At 32.0% G+C, this 10556-nt stretch overlaps 1 protein-coding gene across 1 annotated transcript; it reads left to right on the top strand.

Annotated features, from left to right (window-relative positions):
* Positions 1 to 703: 703 nt before the first annotated feature.
* On the top strand, positions 704 to 9868 carry TRIADDRAFT_33766 (uncharacterized protein; the record flags this gene model as incomplete). The annotated part of the gene is made up of 23 exons (XM_002118195.1): positions 704 to 771; positions 3762 to 3802; positions 5164 to 5207; positions 5315 to 5418; positions 5612 to 5651; positions 5836 to 5909; positions 6029 to 6060; positions 6154 to 6182; positions 6281 to 6384; positions 7107 to 7211; positions 7445 to 7486; positions 7587 to 7659; positions 7832 to 7885; positions 8011 to 8072; positions 8180 to 8226; positions 8335 to 8440; positions 8509 to 8581; positions 8668 to 8755; positions 8850 to 8919; positions 9122 to 9194; positions 9273 to 9330; positions 9489 to 9562; positions 9710 to 9868. The coding sequence occupies 23 exons, from the start codon at positions 704 to 706 to the stop codon at positions 9866 to 9868; spliced, it is 1620 nt and encodes a 539-aa protein (XP_002118231.1).
* Positions 9869 to 10556: the final 688 nt, after the last annotated feature.

Genomic DNA, 10556 nt, shown 5'->3' with positions numbered 1-10556 from the left:
AGGCAGACTATAGTATAGCAAAATGTTCGCATTAGACAATCTGAATCTTGTTTTCAATTCCAAACTAAATTCATGATGTTATTTTCGGGTTAAGACCGTAGCAACGTAGTCATACTATATCAATCAACGTACTCAAAGTGCTACCTACAGTGGATCTGCAGACTAAGCCAGTTGGATCATTTCTCCTCCATCTAGATCCTATATAAAAATCGAAATCCAATTTGCTACTGTGACAAGTGGATTGGTAACTCGTCTTATCGTCTATACTTTCAAATCTGTCGTAGTCATTTTTGTCTAGGCCTTTCTAGATTGTGTGAAAAGAGGCAAAAGAATTCATTTTGTCTTACTTCCTTACCCCCCTAGTTACAGACTATCTACGACTGGACTGTTGTAATTAGTCTCTCAAGTCGGAACAACGGTAGGTGTGAAATTGTGCCAGAAAAGAGGCGAAAGAATTCATTTTGTCTTATTTACTTACCCCCTAGTTACAGACTATCTACGACTGGACTGTTGTAATTAGTCTCTCAAGTCAGAACAACGCTTGGTGTGAAATTGTGCCAGTAGGAGGAGTAGCAGCAATTTGTCTTCCTCGAAGTAGCCCAATCTGTTGGACTCTTATCCTTGTCAAGGCGAGAAGGTCAAGAAGATCAGCAGTAATTTGTAGGGAAAGCAAGCAAGTGGATTTCGTTCAAGTGATTCAACGATGGCTACTAGTATCACCGTATCTAATACCGTCCCATCGTCGGAAGTGAGCATCAGTATTTCCTGCAGGTAATATTCTAGACTATCGTTACTATTCGGCAACAAAATTAAGCCATTTAGATCCAGTTGTAATTCTATCGTGAATCTTGTATCTTGCCTTAAAGTTGTTCAAAACCATCACGACGGTACTATCGGCAACAATATTAAGTGATAGGTGTTGTTGGTAGTGAAGGGGAAAAACTTGCTATGAAGTTGTTAACACATTCAGTGCTGTCCTGTGGGAACAAAATGAAACGATAGGTGTTGTTATTAGTTATTAGGAAAACTTACAGCTTGCCATGAAGTTGTTAAAATAATCCGATTGATAGCGTTATAGGGTTACCAGGATGGAATTTCCTTGTATTCCTTTTATGATGTTGTTGATTTGCAAAAGCGTATAAAGTTAGTTGTTGTGAAACAACAGTAAGGAAGTAAATAATATCTGTAGTTAGTTGGTAACGAAATGCAAGAGTTGTAGCTTGTCTTGAAATTGTTGCAGCAATCGGATTGATAGGGTGATAGATACAAGAGTGTAATGAACATGTACATGATCTTTTCATGATGCTACATTGCAAGACATACTAAGTCATAGAGATCTGATCTACCGTAAACCGATTGAAAATCTTTCCTTTTATTAATCGGTGAAACGTTAATCAACTTCTTAGAAACTACTCGCCTTTATAGATTTAAATGATTATGTTGATTAAGTGCTCCATGTCAAATCATTGAGGATTTTGATCTACTGTAGAGAGAGTTGAAAAGCTCTGATTCGACCAATGAAATTGAAATCAGTTTGTAAGCTATGTAGATGGATAGAAGGATATGTTTTACATGTCGATCATTCAGTATTATGTTGTTGATTTAGATTAGTGCAAGTTTTAGAGGTTGTGATCTACTAGTAGTATAAAGCTACTAAGAGTTAAAAACTCTCCCTCAATGGACAAAACATGTATCAACTTGTAAACTGTAATATGATTATGTCCGTTTATGATGAGAAATGAAGCCATGAGGATTTTGATGTGTTCAAGATATTTCATTTCAAGCTATGGTACACAAATCAGGCTGTCCATTCGCTCGTAATATCGATGCAATGTTGGGTATTTTCCCCCACGTAGTCTATTCATGGCCATGTTGATTTGTCATGGTATGTTAAGTAATGAAAATTTTAATTAACCTACTGTAGAGAGATTGAATATCTTTCATTGTAAACTGGATCGATAGAAGAACACATTTTACATGCATTTTATTAATAGTAAGTCCTACTAAGTTGTTTTAACTCAAACAAGAACTCTACTAATCTACTTGGAACGGAGGGCAATAGATCGCTAGAAGTAGTTGAAAACCTCTTATCCGATCGACCTAATACGAAACAGTTTGGAAGTTACTTCAATAGAAGAAGACAATTTTTACGTCTAGCCGCAGATAATCCTATTCCTATTAATGTTACTCTAATGTATAGTATAGTAGAGTAGCAATATCGTGTCTAGGCTCATCTACATGAATTGTAGAAGAGACATGCTTATTTTGATTTGTCATGGTATGTTAAGTGATGGTAATTTTAATTAACCTTCTGTAGAGAGATTGAATATCTTTCATTGTAAACTGGATGGATAGAAGGGCTGTCCATTCGCTCGTAATATCGATGCAATGTTGGGTATTTTCCCCTACGTAGTCTATTCATGGCCATGTTGATTTGTCATGGTATGTTAAGTGATGGTAATTTTAATTAACCTACTGTAGAGAGATTGAATATCTTTCATTGTAAACTGGATCGATAGAAGAACACATTTTGCATGTATTTTATTGATAGTAAGTCATACTAAGGATAATCCTATTCCTATTAATTTTACTCTAATGTACAGTAGAGTGGCAATATCGTGTCTAGGCTCATCTACATGAATTGTAGAAGAGACATGCTTATTTTGAAATGGTACTAGCTTGTGCAATGAATCAATAAGATTCGTTAGTGTTATTTATGCGTTGATTTTACTGCCTTATCCTTTTATTGCCTTATTGATGACTCAAATTAGGATTAACTTGACTATATTAGAATAATCACAACAGAAATGAAATTAAAAAATTTCAACGACAATACAAGCCTGCAATTGCCATCAAAAGCCTATTTTGAATGGATGCTTTGATATTTAGCGATACAGTATACTCTTCCCTGATGGTAGCTTGTTTTAGTCATTTTATCAAGTATGATCAAGTCTCAATCAAGCTGCCATTTCTAGAACTGTTACATTATATTGCAGACAACGAATATGAAATATAAATTCGTTCTTAAGCAGCCTAGTGGAAACGATTTCAAAAGAAATCCACTGCAGTGATCCAATGGTGATCATGAAATGTCATCTTCTGTTATATTTTTGTTGATTAAAGCTATTTACAGCAGCAGTGGTCAACGGAATGAAATAGACCCACAAGATATCCAACAGTGTTAAGTTTATCATAAGAGAATCGGTGTTGTTACGAATAGCAATCAACGACAGCGCCATATATGTGTCATGGAGTCATTTTGTTGGCATTATGGTTTACTACGTGAATACACAAACAGCAGTTTACAACTAGCTTTAATATTTAGTCCTTTTAGTCTTCGTATGTTGATAATTAAATGAGTGAAATAGAAATTACTCCGTTATTATTCTAATAACTCATAAAGAGATCTAATGATTAACGAAAGGACTGATTTATTCATAATAGCATAGCATCATTTTATACTCGGTTAGCGTAGTTTAAAATAATAATATTTCATTTCATTAAGTGGCTCGATCAATTCAGATGACTCGTTGCCTGAAGAGTAAAAATCAATTTGTCTTATCGTGTTGATACTCTCAATCAGATCGATGGTAAAAAAAGGGATAACTAAAATTTTAATTGATGAAAACCATTACGTATAGCCTACACTATTTTCTTTCATCATCTAGTATGCATAAATGAATGCTCTTGGACAGATGTCATGAAACTCTTTTGCTGTATCAAAATTAATGATAACGTTATTTCTTATTTATAATGTATAGGAACTTATCAAATAAAGATGTCTTTTCAAAATCCGATCCAAGTAAGTCAATTATGATGTCTTTCTTAAGGTTTTTACTGTTGCTTTTTCTACAAAAAATTCATTTCTCTTTGAATTAAATATCGAATTGAACTGATACAACGGCATTGAAAGGGTTCTACATCGATTAGTAATGAATATAAATTATAGCAGTAATCTATAGTGTTACGTTACTGAAATAAGATTAGTGTTATTTGCAACGTATATTCTTGTCTATTTCGATTGTTTCTGATCTCATGCCTATTCCATAAAACTGCTGTATATAGGATACATGGATATCATATTCGTTAAGATAGGGTTAATGTGAACATCTACTTAGAGACCGTATTAATTCAAATAGCCTTAGTAAAATCACTACCTATACTAGATAGGTTTATTTATTCGTCACTAATATTAACCATTCCGTGAATTGTGTTTTACGCAATAATGAGTGCGTGCTAATTATAATATATCCTAGGATACCTTCACACCACTAAAAAATAACCTCGCTTTTATATTGTACTATTGAATAAGAATTACAATATATCCAATTTCAGATACACAATGGTTAATTAGTTCCATGACAACTTATTTCATGTCACTATATACGATTGATTATGGTCAAGATAGATAGTTAGATACCCTTAAAGAATGAAAATAACCATTTTAGTTCACGGAATTTGCCAACGTCTTCATTTTTAATGTTAGATACAAATACTGTTTTCCATCATATAGTGGAATCCATACTTATAAATACTAAACAATGTAGTGACTATGATTGTAGTTGTCAATATGTTCGTTTTTAATTTCTTTCTTATTAGTGAATATTTTACAGTAGTGACAAGTAGGAAACAAAGGGTTTATTTATGTCCAGTAACCACTTATTACTTTCCATATTCACATACGACAGTATAGTATATTGCAAGAAAGGACTATACTTATCATAATAGGATACCTACTTGGATTGCACGAATTTTTTTATCGATACTATAATCACGAATCAAATGTTAATGCGACTTGAATTATCCGAAAATATGAAGTAATATATAACGTTACTTAATATGATTGAAGGGATTGAATAATCATGCATACAAATTACTATCACTATTACCCTTGAATATACTGTTGCAATGCATGATTATTCCTCATGACATACATTACTACATCTTGTACTATCTTTTGACTATGATACTGTTTTACAAGCTTGCAGTTTACACTTGGTGTTATTTATTTTTTTAAGCAGTGGTAATCTAGATTAGAAATTTTAATATCTATTTTCGTAATTATTGTTAGTGTATGATAGACTGAAACTATATACTTACTACCATGGTGTATAAATCTGCGAGAACTAAAATATTATCTGTTTTTTACATCGATTATTCTAGTGGCGGTATGTTATGTTGAAAATGCTAATCGAAAATTTGTCGAGGTATGATGCAGGAAAAGTGGTTGTTGTATTAATTTATCAAATTAACTTTCATGGCACTGTAGCATTGAAACTCTAAATTGAAGCTTGCACTTTGATGATTACTTCAGTTTGGTAGAACAGAATGCATCAAGGATACCCTCAATCCAATCTTTGTCAAAGCTTTTGTGATGCCTTATATATTTGAAGAATGTCAAAGACTCCGTTTTGAAATGTAACTAATTATTGCCAAGTGACTCGATGTATATAGACTTAGGATATACTAATATATCTCAAACTTATAGCTCAGTATATATGCATTACTCGATATTAATTTAAAAAATCTGCAAGATTTCTAGAATAATGTATGACCCTTATCTGTAGAAAATTTGAATACTTATCACTAACTTGATATTTTCCAATTTTAGCTATGATGTCGATTCCGCTTCCGCTCAATTGAGTAAACATGTAAATATAACTATATCATTGGAATCCTTTGAATTATGTAAAATAGACAGTAAATATCGAAATACTGTATTTGTACTAGTTGTTGTCTTTGACTAAAAACATAATTTTCTGATCGCTGATTTATACTATTATGATGCAATAAATTGCTATTGTCCTTATATAACTTAAAATTTTTATGTGATAGGACTTTCTTGGCCACTTAGAGTGTACATTAGCGGAAATTCTTAGTCATGGTGGAAGGATAGAAAAGCCGCTTCAGTAAGGAAATAGTCGTGTACTCAATTTTATTACTCGATGTTTATATAATCGATTACAGCGTAAAACCTCGTATGGACTGATATACTAATTATTACGTTTGCAAATTCTAATGTTGATAGGGGTACTTCAAATAAAAAGAATACCATCATAGGTATTTATTATTGTGCATTGACAGTAAATGCATTTAGTGTGTGGATTTTGTATTGATTGATTGATGCAAAGTAAATATGTCTTAATCTTATAGTTACTGCTGAGGAATTAAATCCCTGTAATGTAAGTTATTTTTGATTAAAGTATATTTATTTTACTGTATCAATATTTTACTCATTGCGTATTTCTATTAATCAACATGCTACAATATAATTATCAAGGATATAGTAACATTAGCATTTTGTGGTAAGCACTTAGACAAGAAAGATTTTTTCGGTAAATCTGATCCATTCTTGGTATTATATCGACAAAATAATGATGGCAGGTAGGAATTAAAGTGTAATTTTATATTTAATATGATTGCACTTACCCCATTAAACAGAAAATATTCAATAAATTGCGACATTAGCTAAACTTTATTAGTCTGTAATTTTTTTTAGAAATACACCTTTTATATGGATGATGCGACTCTCTCGAAAATAGTTATTTGCAATAAGACATATTGCGCCATTTTACAGTAAATAGTAGTTGACCATGTACAATCTCTGTACAGTATTTCATGTACTCTCCCTTGCTGCAGCGCTAGTCAGAACCATGATTTTTACAGTTAGTAATGATTGCATTTGAAGCAATAAGTTTACATTTTAAAATTAGCATCACTTGGTAAATCCTGATTTATGTATTTGTAAAGCTATCGCAATTATTTGATAGTACTTTATCCATAAAAAATACGTATTTTATTTAATTTGTAACTTATACATACATATTATCTATTACATAATTTATTATTACTTCAAAGTTTAGTTATATAAATCGTTACTAGCTACTAATCACTTTACAGCCGTAAATTCGCACAGATTAGTATATAACCTGGTAGGTAAGATATTTATTAGCAGTCTTTAAAATTTTACTTCGATTGTCGCATGTGCTCCGGAAAAAAATTAGAATCTTAAACAGTTACTTTCTATTTATCTTTACATCTTTGATCGTAGCAATCTTTTTTTAATGCAAATATTAATTACGAGATCACTGTTATCTTCTTGTTAGTTATGTTGCTGTACATAAAACCGAAATAATTAAGAATACGTTAAACCCTACTTGGAAGCCATTTACTATTAAAGCAAGAAAGTTATGCAATGCAGACTATACCAGGTATTCGATAAATTGAAATTTAGATGTCAAATCACCAGTCTTCAGAAATGTTAGTTACATCACATCTGTTGATGGAGTTCGGTAAATACTGAAAGTAAATTTTTTCAATTGTTGGAGTGGTAGTCTAAGTTTGGTGATCTTTATCAAATTGGTAAAAACAAAAATATTTTAATCAATTACATGCATACACACTACACAGTCAAAACGTAATGTATTATCATTGACCATTTTAGGCCGCTAAGAGTTGAGTGCTATGATTGGGATAGTGACGGCAGGTAGCAGTTGATATAATTTAAAAATGGGATATCCTATATCATTATCCAAGTGACCTCTTATTCTCTTAAATTTTTGATCATTTTAACGTTTCGCTCGCAGTCACGATCTCATTGGCATTTTCGACGTGGTGTTGCAAGAACGTAGACAACAGAGCTTGCCGATTACTTTCGAAGTATGTTTCACGTACTGTAAAGCAACCACTTTTAGATATTGGACAAATTTTTAATATATTAATAAGATTTAGTTTTATACAACGCTTCAAAAATGTTATAAAAATAGTTTGGTTACTCACCTTAGATTGTTCCTAACTCAATCTGTATTAATTTATGATTCTATAAATTTAGTGTATTAACCCGAAGAAAAAACAGAAAAAGAAAAAGTACAAAAATTCTGGAGAAGTGAGTGACATAAGCTTATTTCTATTATTGAATGCCTGTTGTTCATTTTGCTAGCAAGTACGACCTTAATTCTCACTTGCCAGTTACTCATGCAATAGTTAAATTATGTCATCAACTCGTGTTAGATCCTAATTACAAGACTACTAATAGAAGAGCAACCCTCGTATTTGGATTACATTCGTGGTGGGTAGGTATCTTATTTTAATAGTGGATTGCTCATAAAATTACTTGTTATATATTGGCAAAGATGTCTAGGGTGCTTTAGAGTATAAATTGAATGTCTTTTTCTTATAGACTACAAATCAATTTCACTGTCGGAATTGACTTTACCGCTTCAAATGGTTAGTTATTAGCGCATAAACATAAACCATGATAATCAAATACATTTTTTAGTCCTTAGCTTTTTATCGTATTTTGTAAGTGAAACACTATTTATTCCATAATTAAAGGTGATCCGAGAAAATCAAATTCGCTGCATTATAATCGACCTGGCAAGCCAAATGCATATATGAAAGCTTTAGTAGCTGTTGGTGAAGTTTGCCAAGAATATGATAGGTAAATAGTAGTTATGTACATTTTATGATTTTAACTTGCTGAAATCTTTTCTATGATGTGATCGACAGTGATAAAATGTTTCCAGCCCTTGGTTTTGGAGGACGTATGCCCAATGGTGTCGTATCGCATGAATTTTTCTTGGTATACTGCATCATTTTTAGCAGCTTTGTAGCTGTGATTTATAAGGCTTTCTTTAACTAATCTTTAATGCTCTTTTACAATCATAGAATGGCAGCCCTGATGATCCTTACTGTTCAACCATACAGGGTGTACTAAATGCGTACTTACTCAGTTTAAACTCTGTTCAGTTATATGGTAGGTCTTGCTTTAAGGCTAGTGCTGGTTATTAATATTGAAAGAACCTATGTGTGCATACCAGCATGACTAACAGTTTCATTATTAATTATAGGGCCTACCAACTTTGCCCCTATCATCAATCATGTTGCTCGGTTTGTAAATAATTATTCTATACATGTGTAGTTTGCTCTGCTTATTATGCATATATGACCATGTAAGCTGATTTCAGAAATGTAACAAAAAATTACTTTGATTAGATTTGCCCATGAAAGTCATCAAAATCCTGGCAGCAGGTATCATACACCTAGCATATCCCTAAATAAGGAATAAAATATTTGTCTGTACGCTATTATAATAACGATGATGCTATATTATTACTATTAGCTACTGTATTCTGTTGATGTTAACTGATGGTGCAATATCTGATATGGCCTTGACTAAGGATGCAATTGTCAGTGTAAGTATCATTATTTCGATATTAGCGATACTTTGATTTTTATTGTTACCCCGTATTTATATCCAATTCGATTTATAGGCTTCGCATTTACCGTTATCAATTATTATTGTTGGCATTGGAGATGCTGAGTTTGAAGGTTACTAATGTTATACTGCCTAGTGTAATACTTAAGTATGATAGTTGTTTACTAGCTAAATGCTAAACTATGGATCACTAGTGTAAAATCTAAGTATGGTAGTTGTTTACTAGCTAGATACGAAACTATGGATCACTAATATTCTATTGATTTATTAGCTATGGAAATATTGGATGGGGATGATGAACGGCTGTCATCGAGAGGAAGATATGCCGTCAGAGATATTGTACAGGTAGTAATAATAGTTGTTATTAAATGACTGCTACAACTTGCTACTCTTTACTAAATAATACTATATACGATCGTTATTTCGTTCAGTAAATGATCTTGTTATCCATCTGAAGCCTTTACAAAAAATTTCGATTTGATTTTTTTGCAGTTTGTCCCATTTTCCAAATTCTTAGTCAATGGACAAATTACCAACTCGGCTTCAGTTCAGCTGGCTAGAGAAGTACTTGCTGAAATACCTGAACAAATTCAATCATATATGAAGATGAATAAAGTTAAACCAAATCTTCCTCCAGCTTATCAATCTTGATTATAAAAAAATTGAAATTAACGGTATAATATCTAGATCGTTCAATTAGTAATGTAAAACTAGAATTTAAAATTAAGTTGAATCCTTGATTATGGTATCTCTTACCTATAAAAATAATTTTTGAGCATCTGTTATAAACTAGCCGTTGTAATCTTGCAAGTTATTTATTAGTGTCGTGATAGACAGTTACTATAATTAAAGAATGTAGGAATGTAGGGGATATAGATTCCTACGTAAACAAGATACTTTTCAATTTCTTTCATGTTATCAAGTAATAGTTAACATTGACGCACAAACTTTGTAGTGAATCAGTATACTACGTGGCATGTGATTGTTAAAATTAATATCTATAGGTAATTGATTGAGTAATTTTCATACATTTTAGCGTACTGGTACTGTACTGTATAAGAATAACTTTTGGCACTACTCATAACGTCGTCATAGATTAAATATGTTGCGGTTCGACAATGTAATATAGTGGAGGAAATATTATCATTGTGTACGTATATGCAGGTACTTAATTTGGCACTCACTACTCTTGACTATTTAAGAAATATAACAGGAATACAAAATGTTATTTGTAGAAATCGGTTGGATGGTATTCGATTAAGTAACTTCAATATCACTATTGTTATATCTAAGGCTTTAAAAAGTTGTCTACTGTTAAATTTTCAAGCGTTCGATAAAT

Source organism: Trichoplax adhaerens, genomic scaffold (genome assembly GCF_000150275.1).
Source record: "Trichoplax adhaerens TRIADscaffold_39 genomic scaffold, whole genome shotgun sequence".
Taxonomy (NCBI): domain Eukaryota; kingdom Metazoa; phylum Placozoa; class Uniplacotomia; order Trichoplacea; family Trichoplacidae; genus Trichoplax; species Trichoplax adhaerens.
The sequence above is the reverse complement of the archived record's forward strand: the minus strand, read 5'-3'. Positions and strand labels throughout refer to the sequence as shown.